Raw genomic sequence first — 20,254 nt, 5'->3', positions numbered from 1 at the left:
AACCCAGAGAATATAAAATCCCCCTACTTTGTCACATAGAGAGAAAAGCATGTTTGGCTCAAAGTGCACAGAGGGACACATGGGTAAGGACGTATGACATTTTCCCACAGGAGGCAGGAGGTAGACGTGATGTTTTTATCCCTCTAATGCTGGGATTTCAGAGCCCTCCTCCTCCTCCAGTGTATTTATGCCCTTTTACTTGTAGCTGTTCAGTACTTTCTTCAGGTTTAGTAAACTTATTTCACCTTATGGTTTCAGTTATTCTAGAGCAATATTTTTATTGACTTTAAATCCAAATAAAACGACAGAGTTAGGTCTATTAAATATGCCTCTCTGAAGCTAGGGGATCCCCCGGTAGTAACAATGTAGCAGCATCCTCACAGAGAAGGAACTTAAAGATCCTTTTCTCTCTGGATGTGCCTCATGTTCTGCAAGACACACATACACACGGCCGAGCAAAGCTCACATGTGGAAAATAAACCCTAAAGTAGGTTGCTTTATACCTACAATACTGAACTCCGCACGTCCTAAGAGAGGAGTGTCTGCCGCCCCATCCACAGAGCCTTTCGTCTCTGAAGAAGTATGAGTTAGGGCCAGAGCTTCCCTTGAGAATGCAGGCCTGACCTGCAGGCAGCAGCTAGGACCTGGTCAGGGGAGCCAGCACATGTTGACACGATTATTGTGCTATTTATTTATCTTTAATTTGTTATTTTATTATGGTTACCAAAGGTTGTTTACTCTGGGAATTTGTAAATAAGACAGCCATTCTTCATTTTTTTGCTCAGTTACGAGTGTTTTCTCCCTTTGTGGACTAGTTGGTCCATTCTCTCCTGCAGTTTGTTATTTGGAAGTCTGAGCAGTTCTCCAATTTCCCAAGGCCATTTACAATTCTACTCACATGTGTAACTAGCCACGTGGTACTCAGCAAAAGTGACTTCTGGATGTCACTGAATATTAAGTTGAATTACTATTCAAGATGGTAACAGGACTTCAGGGAATCCAGGCCATCTCTAGGATATTAATGATCTTGAGGGACCAGTAGTAGGGGGTCACCAGGTGTCACTTTGTTCCCCAGGAACAAATCTCCAGAGACATTTTTAATTATCGCAATTCAGGGTGGAGTAAAGCGCCATTACCATTCTGTGAGTAGGTACCAGACACCTGCAGAGGGCATCCACCACAGTCCACCACAAAGAATTACCCGGCCCAAAATTTCACTAATATCACAGCAGCAAAACACCGGTCTACAGTTTGTACTGCAGTTATAAGTCATCAAAACACCCCACAACCACCTTATAGCATCCCATCTCCAAATTTTGCTGGAATTCATATTTCCAAACTAAATATGAGTACATGATGATTTATAGTAAGAATGATTAATAATTTTTACATGGAGAGTATTTATATCTTTTTAAAACTAACAAACCTGGCATTAGGCATTCTCAAAAAAGAACATTAAATAGTTATCTCAATCCTTATCTCTGCTGGAAAACAAGATATGTACTAATGATTCTCAACCTTAGGAAGAAACTCTGTCTCTCAGTTGGCAAATAAAAAACAATACATCTTTTCAGCCCTCAAAGATACACAAATAAATACCATAGCTATTGTTCTCAGTAATGATGACACAAGTAAAACTTTTCCCAGCACAGTACATGCGAAACTGCACCTTCATATAACCTGCCCCCAGTGGCTGTGTCCTAGATATATGATCCAGAGATGTATAAGAACCAAAGGTCAGAAAAGGGGGCTCTTTTACATTTTCTGCAAGTATACAAACAATGAAATATGTGCACCGCTGGCAAAAAGGGACCAACTCACTTGGACACATGTCTATTTCATCACCTTGAATGCAGTGAACATCAATTACCAAGACTTTATAGGAAGTAGAAAGTTCATTTGAAAAATGCATTCCAGCAGCTACATCCTTATTGATCACTGTTTCCAGCACTGGTATGCATAAAGAATATATTTTCAGTGAATGAAAAGATATGTTGAATCATCTGCCCTAGTGCCATTAGCACTTTTGGGACATCTGAACAATCACACATAAATGCTGTCCAAGTCTATTCAGAGTTGGGCAGGAGATTGCAACTTTGGCCCTATGTTTACTGATAAGGCTCACTTTTCTTATAAAACAAGCGCATCAACAGTCAGATCACATTACTTCCTGGCCCTTTTATTCTCAATTCCAATTGGGTATGCTACAAATGATTCACAAGGAAACCATGTATTTATGCAGGCAGCCAGCAGCTTGTGGGGAAGGGTTTAAGGCAAGCAGGGAATTCTGTGTGGAAATCAATTCTTTGCGGAAGTCAATGTATTATGGACATTCAAGCAAGAGAAATTCCAGAGAGAAATTAACTGCCCAAGTAAGCCAGCTCCTTGAGGTGTGCATCTGTAGTCGCTAGAATAAAAAAAGTGAGTTAACCCTTCAGGCAGCTCTTAAATATGCATTACCTATTGAGTGGGGAGAGCTAGAGAACTGGGGCTGGGCTTTAAACACAGAATTCCTTACAAAATTGATTTACAAACCAGAACAAATTCCCCCAAAATTAAATGGATGTCTCCAAAGGGCTCTTCTTGAGGGTTTTTTCACGGACTATCCTAAATAGGAGTCTGCTCAAAGGCAGTTTCCAACACCTACACAAACATGGGAAACTCTGGGGCTATGGACATGGACTGTCCCCTGCTGCTTCTGAGTACAGCCTCTCCAGCCCGAGAAAAAGTTCATGAAGGTTATATACTCTAAAAAGACAGAACCTCTGGACACTTGCGAGGAACCCCTGTGAAAGGGGCTGGAGTTGTTGAGAGAAGACAGACTAAACATGGAGTGCTCATGAAGCTATAGCAATACATAGAGGATCCACCACCAGTCTTTTTTTGCAAAGCATGGCAAAAACCTATAAAGGAGGATACAAAGAAATACCTTAGCCCCCTGGAGACTCCAAGGGTATCACAGTTATAACACCTAAGTTGTCACTGGTAAAGAAAAAAGAAAGAAACAGAACTCAGATTTTTCTTCTCAGAAAAACTGCCCTGGACTTAGCTCAGCTGCAGCAGACTACATATGGGTGTGAAAAAAACTAAAAAGAGTTATCTCCCTTAAAATTCCTTTGTACTGTGCAGAGTTGTAGGTGAGTGGACTGTAAAGGTACCTGACTGCGAACCAAGGTGAATTCCTTATGGCTGTTGCTGAGAGTTTGGTCCTAGGCTCTAGGTCAAGACAATTTGTGAATATTATAAAGCCACTAACTGTTTTATAGGTTTAAGGAACTGTTCCCTGCCTATCAGGCTAAAGATTATAGACAATCTGATGTGTATGGAGAAAGAGATTTTATGCTTTCTTGGTTAGTTGGCTAAATGTGAGGATTGGGCCACCCCCTTCAAATCTGAATGGTAACTGTTGTTCAGTTACTAATACCACATCAATGTAATATCTAGATTTTGATATTATTCTATGACCATGGTCATGGTTATACTATCATTGGAGGAAGTGGGAAGGGCACACAGGAACTCTGTTAGATTTTTCCAACTTCTGTGAGTCTGAAATTTTTTCAAAATTAAAAGTTTAAAATAATAAAAATAATCCTAATTAATCACAGCCATACAGTGACATAGAAAGCTATAGTAAATTCCTTTAAGGGGTAATCCAACCTTGAACTAGTCATATATCAAGATAGAAAAGCCACTACCCTGAAAACTGCTCCTCAGAGGAAAGGAATCTCCCTTTCCTGTAGATAAGGACTACCCTGAATAGGTAGGTCCCTTCTACTGCATCTCTTAAAGTGCTGTGTATTACACACATAACATATCCAAATCACTACTGCTTATAGTCTCCATATTATCCCTGTGGTACAAAGGTGTATTTCTAGAATATATTCTTCTAGAATAGATTTTCAAGATAATCCATGTACCATCCACACAGAACACACTCAATAAACATTAACTTATCACTTGCTCAATAACTGAAATGAACTTCCCCAAGGGACAGGAAAGCTCATAACTTTTAGATTTTTCCACATATGTCTAATTACCACCTATGTCCATAGTAATGGAGACACAGAAGAGCAGAAAAACAGTGGCACAGCTGAAAAATTGAGCTGGACCTTGCAAGATTTAATACTGACAGATGAGTACATCAGGATCTAAAAGACACCATTGATTACACTTCTTATTCTTCAGTCCACAGGATGATTTTGAAGTCTTAGAACCTGTTCTTTATTTTCCTGTTTCTCCCCTCCATTCCCATTCTTTGGTTATGAAACTATACCTTCATTTAGTATATTCAATGCATTTTTGCTGAGAATTTTAGACAATTGTGCTAGGGTCTAAAACCTAAAACGCTAATAAGAGAACTATAGAATTTTAATGTCATCAAAGACAAATATGTCAGGAACATACCTAATGAATCTGCACTGCCAACTCACCCTAAAACCACATTTCTCAAAACACATGCATTATATCTTTTAAAATTTTTGTGAAGTAGATATAAAAAAAGGAAGTAAATGAACAGAAATGAAAGGCATCGGGGGTGGGGTGGAGCAAACAGCTAGTTATGGATTCCATTTTTCTATTGCTGATTGGGTATTGTTCTGTAGGTCAGTCTACAAAGACTCAAGTGACCCACCAGCTTTATACATGGCCCTCTAATCCACTGCACCTATCAGTCAGTGAGCAGGACACCTGCCTGGGACAGAGGGCTCCACCCTCAAGTAAGGTATTATGAGATATTCCAGTCCCCTGAAGGAAGATAAGCTGGGAAACCCTGATTGTTCACTTGTGTGTAGGAGTCTCACTGTAGTCAAGATCATGTTACCCAAGAGAGCACACCAAGGAATGATTCTTTAGCCCAAAGCTTGCTGGCCTAACCCTGTCCTGACCAAGTAAAAGGCAACTCATGTACAGTTGGTTTCTTACAATGCGTGCAGTTCTGCCTCCTTTCCTCACTGGTATATTACCCATCCCTATTAGGCACCTAAAATGATGTGTAAGTGCTGTACTTGGAACAAACACAATGAAGAGTCTAAGGAGGGTTGAACAGATAACCACAACTTTTATTAGAGGTTATTTAGTGGAAGATAATTAAAAACAGATGGTCAGTGAGAAACAGCTCATCCTCTGATTCCCCAGAAGCTTCACGTAAATATTATGATCTCAGAACCACATCCTAGAAGAGTGGTGCCCTCACACCCTTCCACAGACAGCCCATCGGGGAAAATAACCAGAAAGAGAGAAACTAAGTGGCCTTTCACTCTTCTGGTGCAATTCCCCACTCAGATCCATGGTTAAACTTTATCCAGAAGAATTAATTTCATGAAGTGGTTAAATTTTATCAAGAGAAATTAATATTAAGTTGTACGAAATAATGTGATTAAAAAATCACTATCATTGAAGTATACCGCATTCTCCTAAAATCTGATATGATACCAAATGCCTCCCAATGCAGTTTTGAACATTCTTAAAAGGTACAATATGGCCACGTGAACACAGTAAGATAGGGAAGGTGTAATAAGTAATTCATATTGGAATCAATAGAGATGAAAATCATCACCCAGAGTGGATAATTCAAGGAGATATTTTAGTTCACATTAATATAAATGACCAGAAAGTGATCAAAATCTACTTTATTTTGTTCCATGTAGATGTTTCAAAGAGTTTTTAATGGGAATCCCGAGAAAAGATGATTAAGTTTATCCTAGAGTGCTTATTTACCACAGTCATAAATTAATTTCTTGATACTAATATGTACCAAACAAACAATTCAAACCGTATCACGGAAGCTGCTTTCTCAGGGAACTTTTGGAGAGAGTTTTATGCCCCTCAGCTCTGACCCCACTGGTGAGACTGAAGCTCTTACCTCTATTACAGTGGTGGGAGTGCGGACATAGATGCCAGACGGTGTTAACACCTCAGGACTGGAGAGCCCCTCGGCACCAGAAACACTGATGATGACATTGTTTCTTATTATATTTCCCTGTTCTGACCAATCTAATTCAAAAAACAAGATAAATCAAACCCAGAGGATTCACAATCATTACTCAGCCCTTGATTCTACTAATACATATCTTAGTTCACATAATATACTTGATTTAGATATATATATGTATCTATATATGTACATGTCTTTAGAAATTTTGTATGCTCAAACATTTTGCCATCAGGTCTAAATACAAAATATATGACAATTATAAATGGGCTGTAATATATATAAATCCAATTTGCATATTTACCATGTATTCTTCCAGGAATAGTCTCCCAAGAGGGGTGTCTCATCTCCATGTGCATCCCTGAGAACAAAGACCATATTACTTTAGCACATTTGATTCTACTCAAGAAAGCAAGGGACAGTACAACACTATTTCTTCTTTGGGTATTGTTTTGATTTTGTTTTTAACCTATGAACCAGACAAAGAGATACAGATCATGTTGACTTGTTAATTCTAGAGTATCATGAGTCAGAAGTTCACTTTAAAAAAAAAATCAGACAATTTGAGCTTGCTATAGCAAGGAAGCCTAACCTATTCCGGTGTTCTCTCCTCTATGAGACAAGCCGTTATATAGGCTTAAACAGTGTAAAAAAAAAAATAAATAAATAAAAAAAAATCAGAGAAGAAGATCTTACATTTTACTTCTTAGAGTCTGAGTGACTATCTCACAACCTGTGTCAGCCCAGCCTCATCCCTAGGTATTCAGACTCCATGCCCCCCTCTTTTCCAAAAGATCAGAGATGTCTTGGATGAACTGGCTAGACAGCACCATGGACCCTCATCCCAATGTGGATGGACTAGAAGAGAGAGTATGCACAGACAAATGACGGTGAGTCACTTGAGAGGTGTCAATAGGGAGTGATGAGTCCTCTTAATGGCTTCATCTCTCTGAACTTCCTGTGTTGCTTCACAGGTCTGGGTTTGCAAATATTTTTAGGCATGAGACAGAGTACTTTATCTATAGTTCATTGATAAGCAAATATTTTAATTCCCTCATTTACAATACAATAGATGCCAAAACCCTATAATTCACAATATCCAAGGACTAAATACTGAATTCCTCCTATAGATTTTTTTCTCTTGCCTGATTAATAATGATTTTACATTATTGTTTCCCGCCAAAATAAAATTGTTAGGATACCATCCTCAATTTCTTTTGGAGGTTTCACCCTTTCCCTTACACAGACAGAAGTGAGAATAAAGAAAGTCAAGCATACATCTGTTACTCTAACTTCCCTGCGGAAGTCCATTACTAATCAAAAGATATCTCTGCACCCCACCACCTCAAGTATCTTAGTTCTGCCTTTTAGAGCTGAAGTTTGTTTTTTAAAAAAGATCATATGATCTCTGTATTCCCTGACTAAACAGTTTCCCTCTCAGGGTTAGAATCTTTGTCGCTTTTATCTAAACAGATTGTTCTTAAAAGAAAAATACATTTTCCCACTGATATCACCAAGTTCATTTAAATGAAAAACACTAACAAATATAGTCATATTCTTACTTTCAGTGAAAATCTCTGATATGTTTCTTTTTTCTAATATAAGCAGAGACCCTTTGCTCATTAATTTGTTCATTCCTTTCAACTAATGGGCTCACAGTGCACTAGTTAACATGCTAAGTGCTAAGGAAATAATGTCCTCATGGAATCTGGTGATAAATGACATTAATCAGATGGCCATAAATGTGATATGTAATTGTAAATCAAAAAGTGCTGGTTGGTGAGTAAAGAGCTTAAACAGAAACTCAGAAGAAAGGCTCTTGTAGGTGGAGAATGAGAGACCTGAACAAGGTAAATAACTTATGCAAAGGCCTTGCAGGAAAAGAAAGTGTGGTCTTTTGAAAATATAAACTAGATCAGCATCAGTACAGTAATCAGGGAAAGAAAAAGAGGTAGACATGTTTACAGAAACTAACAGAGGAACAATCACTTAACGGAGCCTTTTTAGCCAAACTAAAACTTTAGAATTGTAGTCTAACAGCAAAAGAAACTCTTATAGGGTCTTAAGAAGAGGCAGTCCACGATGGAATAGAAGAGCTTATAGGATTAATTCTGGGTTTGCAATGAACATTAGGAAACAAAGGTGGAAGCAGGTGATCGATGAGAAGATTCTGAAACATGGTCTTCTTCAGCAAGGTACAGAAACAGTGGAGGACAGAATTGATGGCTTTTAAATCCTTAGCCAACATCCAAATTTGACAACCTGAGACCGTACATGGACATATGCATGCAACTTAGAATTACTGTGAAATTTTCTTGCAGTAAATTTTTTTGTTGGTACTGGGGTTTGAACTAAAGGCCTCATGTACTTCACTCTACCACTTGAGCCATGCCCTCCATCCCCTTTTGTTTTATTTTTCAAATACGATCTCATGCTTTTTGGCCGAGCTGGAGTCAGATCACAATCCTCCTACATCTACCTCCCACCTAGCTAGGATTATAGGTGTGCACCACTACACCTGGCTCTGGCAGTGAATTTTAAAACTTTACCTATCATGTGTTCTCATTATGAAGTGAACCTTTTAAAATATCAGTTTCCTACTGAAAAGTGTAGTAAGCCAATCAATGATGACTAAGTTTAAATTTTAAATTACAGCTTATTTGTAATGATCAGAAGACCAATGTTTTTATAAGTCAGAAAGTCAACATTTTCAGATAATTCTTGTGAAAAACTATGTGTCCTACTCAAGAATGCAGAAATTAAACAAGCTCATTTTACTTACCCACCAGCAGTGCATGACCTGAAATCTTGTAAAACACATTACTGTCCACTCTCAGACCCTGAGTCCTGTACATGCTGAGGCCTCTGCTGAAGGAGTCCCTCACTGTGCAGCCCTGGACATAAGAACCTGAGTAAGAAAGAATTAGGTAAATTACAGCTAGATCTCAGAAGCTTCCCTGATTTTGCTGACCATGTCCAAAGCAAGCTATGCCATCACTGAAAGCATTTTCCCACACAGTAATGAAACCCAGGAGTTTAGAAACAGTAATCAAGAAATTGGGCAACTCAGACTAATGGCCTTTAAAGATAAGCAGGTTAGAAACCAAGCATCATGTGTTAGAAAAGAAAATCACCTGAAAAGGAGAAGATATGCCCAAGCCACAAAACAGCACAGCAGTCAGGACTTTTACCCGGCCACCATCTTTGTTATAAACTTTCATCATAATATGGAAGAAAAGACATTAAGTTCTGTGAACAGCACTGCTTCTGGATATCCAATGTTTGAAAACTGTGTCTTACATCAGAAAGTGTGGTCATTATTTCTTGAGCTGTAAATTAATATTTAAAGTTTCCAGGCAATGATATTCCTGACTCAAAATGGCCAGATGCTTTTATTTCAAATGGTTAACAAGTTCAAAAGTTGACCTCACATTTGAATATGATGAAGTTAGTAGGCAAGTATACTCAACTATACTAAAAGAAATGAACATTTGCGAAAATGATTTCTCTGGTTCTGTATCTGGTCTCTATATATGACCCTAAAATAATGTTATATGACCTGGATCAGTCAGTGAATAAGTCACACACCACAAACAATGTTTCTGTCCACAATGGACCGCATAAACCATGGTGGTCCCATAAAATCACAATGGAGTGAGAAACTCCTATCACCTGGGCACACAGTAGCTGTCATAGCATCAAAGCACAGCACTTTATGCTGTACCTGTGTGCTGTGATGCTGGTATAAAGATTACTGATTGCACTGCTGCTTGCATAAAAGTGTATCACATATAATTATATACAGTGTATAGTACTTAATGATGATAACAATACATTGTGTGTGTGTGTTTACAACTCTCTGCTTCTTACTCTTATTTTAGAGTGTACTCCTACTTAGAAAATGAAAAAGGTTGCTGTGAAATAATATGCTGTTTTACCCAGCAGTACCCTCTTATCTCTCATGTTTACCTCTCTTGAGTGTGAGAAGTTAGGTGGTATGATTCATCTATGCCATCTAGATATGTGCAAATATACTCAATGTTGCTCACCCAATGACAATATCACCTAACGATGCATTTATTAAAACATACCCCCATTGTTAAGTGGTGCATGATTGTATATGCCTGTGCGTTTTGCTGGGGTGGAGATATAAAGATGAACAAAATTAAATAGACTCTGCATTTTTGTGTTCGCAGTCTGATAGAGGAAATTGACATTAAAAACAAAAGTTTACTATTTAAATAATTTAATTACTGAATCCTGAAAAATGGAACTTGGTGTTGTCAGGTAGTAAGAAAGATAGCTATACGGATGTCATTTATTGAGAGATTGAAAAAGTTGGTTTATGGAAAAATTTGAAGTTGGTACTATCCAGAAAATTCTCAACTATAATGTCATCCATACCGTATTGTATCTCCACAGTTCTTTCGATTAGCTCCCTTGCTGCCAGGGACCCTCATACCACTTATTAAGTGTCCACATCAATAAGTTAACCCAAACATGTCCATTTATCTCAGAAATTCTATTTGCTACAGATCTTCACTAACTCTGAACCTCCCCCATACTGTCGCCCCATCAGAATATGTTGTCCACCTGAACAACAGTAAGTACTGATGCGTCTGAATAGCTCTTGTGGGTGGAGATCAGAAACTGTTACACCCTTTAAAGTACCACGTGAAGATTCCAATGCCTTCCAACTCTACTGGTCATGGCAATGGGCCACACAGAGCATGAGGGCCTTCTGGGCATGAAATAATAAAAGAGTATTTGCTAAGGATGCCAGAAGTCTCTAACCTCTGGGTTAATATATTACCCCTCATTTGCAGAGAGACATATTTGCATTTTAACAGGGACTTAAAGAGGACAATATCTTGACGCAGTGTTTTGAAACTGTTATTTTCAAGAACCCAAACCTTTTTCAAATAGAAACTAATATCTATATACAAATATATAAAAGTGCATCTACTCAATAGCAGAAGTAGGGTGAGGTAGAATAAGTGAATTTTCAAAAAGGGAAGGTTTTCATTATGTCCAGTTCCTAACTTAGATGTGACTACTACCCTCTCATTTACTGGAGACAGTCACCACATCAAATATTCTCCAGCATTATAAGCAGCTTGTGACCAAAGTACCAGAGAGAAAGTCACACAGGCACTAAACGACCCCATGTACTAGGCAACAGGCCATATTAGGAGTCATCACCCTACAAGGCAAGAATAAACCAAAAAGTAAATAAATACATGGAAAATTGAGATAGACATTCTTGCCATGCAAATGATCTAAAGTGAAGAGAAATGTCAATGTTGTCTACCAAGGAATTTTGCTTTAATGACCTCAAGATCACTCTGTTACTGCCTATTGAATCTCGGGTGTCTCTCAAGAGCCATCTGTAGCACAAAGTCTTCTTATTGTCCTTTGTCAGGCATCAGCCCCTGAAACTCTTGAGCACCCCAAGTGTGAATGTGTGAGTGTCCATGGTGCTGGGGGATGGGGGATCACTGGGAAATGTAGCTGCTGTCCTCATTAGCATCTGCACCCATGGCTTCTTGTAGGTCAGCTTTGACATTGAGTTTTCACTCTGGATGCTCCTACATCTCTCTGACCTTGGTTTTCAGAATTTTTATCAGTGCATCTGGCCATATTCCTTTTTTTCTGATTTTGATCTTGTGGTTCTCACCTGGATTTTATGCTTCCTGCTCTCTTCCTGTATCTTCATCTCTGACCAAGGTCTATATACCTGTTCCATATACCCAGGACAAGAACCTAGATCTTAGCTAATCCTTATCCATTTACCAGGAAGAAGAGTGGGACAATTTCACACAGAAATGCCTTCTGCTGTGCCTGAAATTCTATATTCTGATTATTTATACTATTCAATGTAAAACTGTTTGAAGGCTCAAAGCTAATAAATGGGAGAGGCAGGATTCAAAAAACAGGATTGTATGGTTCACGGAATGTGTGCTGTGCTTATAGTGCTTCTCTAATTTTACTGGATAAATTACTTGTTTCAGAATCATAATGTTTGCATATTTAAAATTCAGATCTGTAGTCCCACATTACACCAGAAATAGTTAGGGTAAAGTCTGTAGGTATGAATTTTAATAAATTCCACAGGTGAATTATTTAGCCATACCAGTGTTTGGAAAACACTATTTATCTAGAATATAAAGAATTATATTACCATATATTCCAAGTCCCTCAGTCCCACATATATAAGGCTGTACATGCAGTGCCTTAAAAATAGGAAAAGAAAGAAAACTGGGAAGTCTGAGGTCTAAGTCCCTTACCGCTCAGAGTTCCCACAAGAGTAAGTGAGCTCAGATGTTTATGGAAAGCTTGCCCCAAGTCTCGGAACTGCACTCCCTTCAGCTGAACCAGACTAGGCTCCTCTGGGAAGGACTGAACAATGACTCTAGCTCCAAGATCCCTGGATCCCAGCATCTTCTCACTCTTAGAATACAAACAGTCCTTAAGGGTACCTGAAAGACACAATGAAGTCCAGTGGTCTAAAGCACGTAGAACACATTTCTAGACAAAATCTCTATTTACAAGCCACTGTTGGCACAAAAGACAAGCCATTATTGCTTATTTCATTTAATAATCTTACTTCATTTTTACTTTGAGTCCTCTCCGTGGATTACCAATTAAACATCCTGTAGCTAGAACATGATGTTATCTTTATTATTCCAGAGACACCCCCTCACAAAACAATCATCTTAATTGCTGTCACAAAATAAAAGATTACAGGCCACAAAGCCAACCTAAATAGATGTTGTTATCTACCTAAGAGATCCCCTAGAGGGAATACACAATAAAATGTCATTCTCATGGTTGATAATTGCAGGTAAAAGATGTTAGCACTGAAAATTGTCATAGACCTTTCAGTCTTAAGCTGTCCAGTAGGGTTTCCCCTTTAACACAGTGCTATAGTTTAGGGACTTAGAAATAATGCCACTGCCGAAATGGCAAAGTCCTTTGGGGAAGTAACTGTGCATTCCCTGCACCTCTCCTTCCCAGCTGTGCCACTAGTGAGGATAGCAACTAACCTAAACCTAACACAACTACAATTGCTAAAGTGTTAAGACATCAGGATTCAGAACATTTTCTGTTGGCACATGACAACTGATGGTGTGAATTAACCCTCAGAATGGAGAGGAAATTGTCTCCTGAATTGATTCATCATTATACATGTTAATGAACCAAAGAAGTAGCAATAGTACAAAATATTATGTCATTCCACAGTAAATTTCAGCATCTAGTCCTTTGCTACCACTTAGAGAATGAATCTATAACAGGTGAATAAAGAGATGTTTTACATTTGTATGCTTCGTCATGATTTTTGTGCCAGTGATTCATATTTTTAAGTATTTTAGATTTAGCTAGCTTGTTCTCACACTTCAGCCCCAAACAAAATCTGAGTAATTTATTCTGAGATTATCATACCTACATTTAAGATTTATGATGAAATCAGAAATGTTTTCCATTAAGAGCTAAGCAACTTATAACAGATCGAACCTCAATGCATGATTTCACTGGTAGCATGATTGAATTCAGGGTTTTCCAAAACATGATCTGAGTAAACCTAGATGAGTATTATCAAGTTTTTTATTAGAATCCATATTCCAATTTGGCAGTCAATCAATTCCAGCCCACCATTACCAAAGCTTTTTTTCTTTTTTACACATTTGTGAATCAATGATTGAGGTTGGGGGATAATGAGGTCAAGATCCATCTCTATCACTAACAACTCCCCATTCAACCACATTGCAACATTATACCAACATACATCCATACACAGATTCTACTCAAATCTTTAACTCTAGCCTTAACATTCTTCCAGGTTCCAGACATTACAAGACATCTCTACTCAGTTGCTGGCCTCACATCAATTTCGATGTGAACAAAATTAAACTCATGATCACCACCCTCCACACCAAAACCTGCTCCTCAGTCTCATCATCCATCCAGAGCCTATGCCTGGAAGTCATCCTTGACACCCACACCACCCTGGACCAGAGTTGACAAATGATGTCTTCACAACATTTGAAAGCCTCATAATCTACAGCCTCGGAAACCAAAACATAACCTACTAAACTAACCATCCCTGAAATAGATGTTTAATAGGCACATCAGTGTGATTCAGTGCCTGCTATCCTACTAGAAGACAAATTGACTTTTCCCACCACTTACCTAAAGTATGGGAGGTTCACTCAGAAAAAAAAAGGAAATTCCCAAAGAGGGGGAATGTACAAGTCTAAGCAATAAGAATGTGCTCTCTGAGCCTATGATTTTGGGATCATGGACTACGTGAGAATCAAAGTTAAGACTTCACCCTAACATCTAACCTGGAAATATAATTTAGCTCTCTATGTTTAATTCTTTAAAAGTATCTCTCACCAGAGAAATAACCTATTATTTCTTCTGTTTATCTCATTTACAAGGACTTGAAAAGTGCAGGAAAAGGATGAAATAACAATTTATCAAAAGCATTCTGAAAATTACAGGGTATTATGGACATCCAACAACTAAGAGCTTATTCTATTGTTAAAAAGGTCTACTACTTGTTCCTTCCTATTATTGCTTATACTCTCTCTACAACAAAATTAGAAATAAGGGCAAAATAGTTTCTGCTGGGTATTGAGCGGGGGGAGAGGGAGGAGGAGGAGTGGGTGGTAAGGGAGGGGGTGGGGGCAGGGGGGAGAAATGACCCAAGCCTTGTATGCACATATGAATAATAAAAGAAAAATGAAAAAAAAAAAGGTCTACCATAGGATTACCGCATACTGTTTGACAGTGAGAAATTCTTTATCAGTCATTGGATTTTCTAACAAAATACTGCTCTACCTTGTGAAGCATTCACCTCCTGGCATGAAGTGAGGAGCTCTATCCTCTCATTAGTGAGATTTCCTTGTATGGTAATACTCCTACTGAGCAGAGCCACTGTGGCCTTTAAAATGTGGCGTTCTCCAGCCACCCAGTTCTCAGTGAAGTTGTGAGAATATCTGAAAAAAAAAAGAAAAAGTGGAAGATATATCTGAGGCCATCACTACAAATTTTATTAGTAATCATTGTTATTCTTCCTTTGAGGTCTCTTTCTTTAGAAACTCAAATATCAAACAGCAAACTATGTGCATACGTATATTAAAAAATTGGGAACTATGCTGGCTATTACACGGACCACTTGCTGTAATGCAAAAGTACTAGAGTCATATAAGAGAAATTTAAACTTAGATTTAAGAAATCTTCAAAACATCTCATGCTTATAATTTTCTTGTTGAGATGTCTAGCATTATTTAACATAAAACACATCATTGAAAGACAAATATCCAGAATCCAACACAGTTAAGGAGCCATCTTCCCTATGGACTTATCCAACTGACACTCAGTACCTCAATGGGAACCTCAGATGGAGATCTGCATTGTGCACAGTCTCCACAATGACAATCTCTTCTATCAGTTGGGCACCTTCAACACCTGTTCCACTGATTATGACAACTTCATCTCCAGGGTACCAGTCCACAGTGTCTTCCAGAGCCAACACTGTGTCTTGGGCATGGGCAGCTACTCGAAGATGGGTGACAATTACTTCTGGTAGTGAACCTACAGCAACCCAAAGAAAATATGCTTAGTTATCTTAATAGTTAATAAAAATGTCATGTTATTCAGCCAAAGAATTCTGTGAAAGAACATAGGAAAGCAAGCCATAGGATCAATATGCAAAAATTTTTGCATTTTAGTTTTGATTTTTGTTTAGGGGTAGGGTTTTTTGGATATTATTTTTTTCACATCAAGAAGGTAGTAATAAAAGAAGTCCAGGATTGAGTAGTAAGGTGTGGAAGATACAGGAATTGTCATTAAACTAAACCTATGTTTAAGTCATAGTCTCATCATATTCAAACCAAGTTTCTTTGAGTAACATACTTACGAGTGTGTTTCAGTTTTCTTAGTCAAAAAAAAGTAGCATGGTCTTTCATCTTAGGATTTTAGGAAGATTAAGTGAGATAATATCCATGAAAATATAGAGCTTGGATTTTGTTGCATAGATCACCCTTGATATATGTCTTTTCCTTCCCTGCATAACAATGGCTTTTGAAGATGAAATTTTACCACTTTTTCTTATTTCAAATAATAAAAGATGGTTATTAGGTTCTGAATCACATAACTGATTTCCCATATGAAGAGTTCAACTCAATTCACAAATAATGTAAACAGAGTGGAAGACCAAAATTATCTTGGCATGATTATCCTAAATTTTGGTATATTAAATGAGCCCCTCAAAGTCTAAAACTGGGTATATCCAGGATAAGATTATGAAGCAAAGTTGAACAAAAGAAAACTTGTGACTCTAGATACCCTAATTTGTATTATACTCTGTCATATCCATGTAACTTTGAACATACTAAGTATGTTAGTCTTTAACTATCAAAGATTTAAGAATGTCATCTGTTTCACAGTTTACAGCAGACTTTCCCAGCAAGGGTCACGGCAAAGATTTTTGAATGCATTATTTAAAACTATACTTCAGTAACTACATGGCTTACTCCCAACTCCTTTATCTTTCCTCAGTACATTTCCTTCCTCCTTTGCAATAGATCATAATTTACCTTTAGCCCACAGCAACTTACTGTCCTCCCTTGTTGCACTAAAGTAAAGTAATAATACTTGAATCTCTAACTACAGAGGTGGCCAACAATAAATCATTTTCAAATTATTTTAAACTTTCTTCTTTATTTATTTGTCTGTTTGTAAAGGCACTTGTAGCAATCACGTTGTTTTTGGCTTAGTAAGGTCTCTGGGTTAATGATGTAATTTCTGAAGTTTATTCAGGCAATAATTTTATCTTAAAAAAACTAAAGAGTTCAAAATTTCTAATTATAGGGCAGGTGAAAATTAAGACATAAATCATCCCAAAGAAATTTAATAATTTTAATTTTATTCCTTGTTTGTATATCTTAACCTTTGGGAACAATAAAATGAAATAAAGTTTATTTATGTGTATACACATATTTGTGAATTTCACTGACTTATTCTTGATTATCTGCATAGAAAAATCTCTATCAAACATAAAAGATGCTTATCAAAAGTAAAGTATTCACAATACTCAGTCAATATGCGGCAAACATCAATTATATACCTACCAACATGCAAGATACATATGGCCAAACCAAGAGTGGAGACACCAAAGATATTTCTCAATGAATCATTTTATAAATATTAGTGAAGTCAGAATGAGTGAAAAAAATAACAAAGACTCTTTAAAGTGCATGTTTATTAACATAACTCATGTCCTTTCAAATGTTGACAGAGCCTCAAGACTGCAGAAAAATGGTCTCTTAACTTACTCAATCTCATTACTGATGTGACTCCTCTATGTGTTGACTAAGTCATCAACCCTGGATGCTTCCAGGATGCCAGCCTCAATTTCTGTCAGATACTGACATTTGTATAATCTGCCATCATCTCAAACTCAGGATGTCCAGACCTTCTGCAAACAGCTTTTATTATTAAACATTCTTATTATATTCTTTTCTTAAAAATTTTTGTTATTTTAATCACATCCCTTCTTTGTCCATTACCCTATAGTATCTCTCTACAGTGCTCAGTAACAAAACCCTAAATTCCTTTCCTGACTTTCCCAGGTTCTCCATAACTTCAGCCTACTTTATAGATGCTGACTTCTTAATCAACTATTCCAAGAAGACAGGCTTTATCTCTTCTCTTTAAATGAGATTATTCTAATTCTATTCCTTTCCACATTCTGTCCCTTCCACTGGTGTACCCTGCTACATTCCTCGTACCTGTCCTTGCAAAACACAGCCCAAGCCCCACTTCTTCCACTGGGTTTCAGGGAACACTCCAGTTTCCTCTTAAGTTGCTAACCTATACTTCTTCTACATACCTTATAGTGATCCAGGATCCTTACTGCATTAAAAGCTGCAGATGCATTTGGGATTTAGGTATGCCCAAGTATGTCTGGGCAGTTGGTGGGCCATTTACTTGAGCTGTTCTGCATGAGAGAAGAAGGTTCACAAAGCAGATAAGAAAAAAAGAGGATGACAGAGGTAACATGCACACCTCAGATACAGGCCTTCTGCTGACCACATGGATCCATGGCTGAACAAGAGAGAATTACCTGAAGGAACCCTCCAGATAGCTTTTGTACCTCAAACTCCTCTTCCTTGGTTCTCTTTATAGATTCTGCTTAATTCTTTAGAATGATCATTGAGAGATTCCAAGATGGCGGCTAGATGGAGGAAGCAGAAAGTGTGCCTCCTAAAGTAAAATCTTGGAGAGATGCTGCAGGAAAAGCCACCGAGAAGAGGCAAGATTTTGACTCCTCCACACCCCACCCCACACATAGCATCTCCACTCCACGTTAAATGGAGAAACCAGGAGGGCTCCCACGCTGCTGCCAGATGCCAGCACCCAGACGGCTTAGGAAGACACGGACCACAAGGTGAGCTAAGCGGCACGCGGTACTCCCACAGACAACCCTGGGCCAGATCAGCATAGCCCCCTGGACAGACCAACCCCCACCCAAGGAAAAAAGAAAAAAAAACTGAATAATAAGCAATAACAACAAAAAAAATGCTAGCAAAGAGGGCGGGGTGCCCTGAGTGCCAAAGACGGGGGGCGGGGAATCCCTCACAACAAGCTGGCTAGAGAAGGCAGGAGCGGCGGCACATGCCCAGCAACCAGGAGCGGGAAAACTTGTAAAAGCGGCAGTGGGAGGAAAACTCCACAGGAAAGGGGGGAAGACCCACTTCCCATGTGAGCTGTAAACAAACATGCAGCCCAGAGAAAGCGGGTGCAGTGTCACCCCCCCCCCAGTGTGCTTGGAAAGGGGAAAGCTTGTAACAGTGGCTGGCGCACAGGAGAACTCTGAGCAAACAAAGCCTGTGGGGCCAGGTGAGTGCAAAGCTCACCCCAGAGATCTGCATAAATAACGCCGCCAGCAACAGCAGGCTGACAGCAGCAGGCAGGTGAGCGACACCTGCAGATACCATTCTCAGAACTGTCTCCAGACTCTTTTTTTTCTCTCTCCCTACCTTTCATGAGACAACAACCAACCTACATGTGCAAGCTGAAAAACTTACTGAAACTGTATTGCATTTGAACTTGGGAGACTTTGTCGGTTTTTTGTTTTGTTTTGTTTTGTGTTGTTTTGTTTTTTTCCCCTTTCATGAGACAATGAGAGCACTACTTTTGAGACACCATCTCCAGGACTGGAGGCTGAGGGACTAACACCAAAATTATTAAGACTGAAACTTAACTGCATTTGAACTTGGAGATTTTTTTTCATTTATTTATTTTTTCTTTTTCTTTTTATTTATTTTTAATTTTTATTTTCAATCCTCTCTCTGTCTCTCTAATGCCTGTTCAGCTTACTGTTGATTAGTACACTATCTCTCCCTGTTTATATCTTTGAAATTTTTTTTTGTTGTTTGATTGTTCTGTTTTTTTCTACTTGTTTGTTTGTTTTCCCCTTTTTCTTTAACTTCTTTGCTTTCCATCTCCTCTCACATTACCATTCTAAATATCACCACTGTTATTATTACAAGCTAGAAAATACTTAATTGCACATAGTACAGGGACAATAACAACGCCAAGGGCAATGATGGGAAGACAGAAAAAACAGGGAAACCAGTTTCCCCATAGCAAAAAATTAGTACAGGAACCATAGGGAAATGAAGAAAACAGATACTCAGATCCAGACTTCAACAAAATGAAGATAAACTATGCCAAAGAACCCAATGAAGCCCACAAGAACAATCTAAAACAAAAAAGACTACAGATACTCAATGAGAATTTTATAGAGATGATACTGGATAGGGTCAACCAAACTGTACAGGAGACACTCAAGAAATTCCAAGACAACAAGAATAGAGAATTTGAAAAAGCACAAGAAGAAATAAAAGAAACCTTAGAAACACTGTATAAACACCAAAGTGAAACAAAGAACATAATTAATAAAGAGATAAATGAACTCAGGACAAAAATAGACAACATTAAAGATGAAGGACTCAGGATATGGAAAACAAAGAAAAAAGAACGAAACAGAATTGAAAAACAAAACAGAAGGCCAATCCAGCAGAATAAAACAAACAGAAGACAGAATCTCAGAACTCAAAGATGATATGGTAATTAAAGGAAAAATCAAAGAACTATTAATTAAACAACTCAAGATCTGTGAAAAGAAAATGCAAGAACTCACCGACTCCATCAAAAGACCAAACTTGAGAATCATGGGCATCGAAGGAGAAGAGGTGCAAGCAAAGGGAATGAGTAATATATTCAACAAAATAATAACACAAAATTTCCCAA

The 20,254-nt window shown here is 38.1% G+C and overlaps 1 protein-coding gene and 1 pseudogene across 9 annotated transcripts in view; one reads left to right on the top strand and one right to left on the bottom strand.

Annotated features, from left to right (window-relative positions):
• Pkhd1 (PKHD1 ciliary IPT domain containing fibrocystin/polyductin) overlaps positions 1-20,254 on the bottom strand; it is a 468,594-nt gene that overhangs the window by 263,891 nt on the left and 184,449 nt on the right. For all 9 annotated transcript variants that reach the window (XR_012450616.1, XR_012450617.1, XR_012450618.1 and 6 more), the window contains 6 exons: positions 15,319-15,529; positions 14,774-14,931; positions 12,217-12,408; positions 8,712-8,837; positions 6,234-6,290; positions 5,861-5,991 (listed from right to left, as the gene is read on the bottom strand). Coding sequence is in view for 6 of the 9 variants with exons in the window: in XM_074081972.1 (XP_073938073.1) it covers positions 5,861-5,991; positions 6,234-6,290; positions 8,712-8,837; positions 12,217-12,408; positions 14,774-14,931; positions 15,319-15,529 (875 nt within the window). In the remaining 3 variants the exon portion in view is untranslated. The remainder of the gene's footprint in view (positions 1-5,860; positions 5,992-6,233; positions 6,291-8,711; positions 8,838-12,216; positions 12,409-14,773; positions 14,932-15,318; positions 15,530-20,254) is intronic.
• On the top strand, positions 6,463-6,575 carry LOC141410586 (small nucleolar RNA SNORA28; annotated as a pseudogene).

This window comes from Castor canadensis, chromosome 8, assembly GCF_047511655.1.
Source record: "Castor canadensis chromosome 8, mCasCan1.hap1v2, whole genome shotgun sequence".
In the NCBI taxonomy this organism is placed as follows: domain Eukaryota; kingdom Metazoa; phylum Chordata; class Mammalia; order Rodentia; family Castoridae; genus Castor; species Castor canadensis.
Note: the sequence above shows the minus strand (reverse complement) of the source record. Positions and strands in the feature narration are given on the sequence as shown.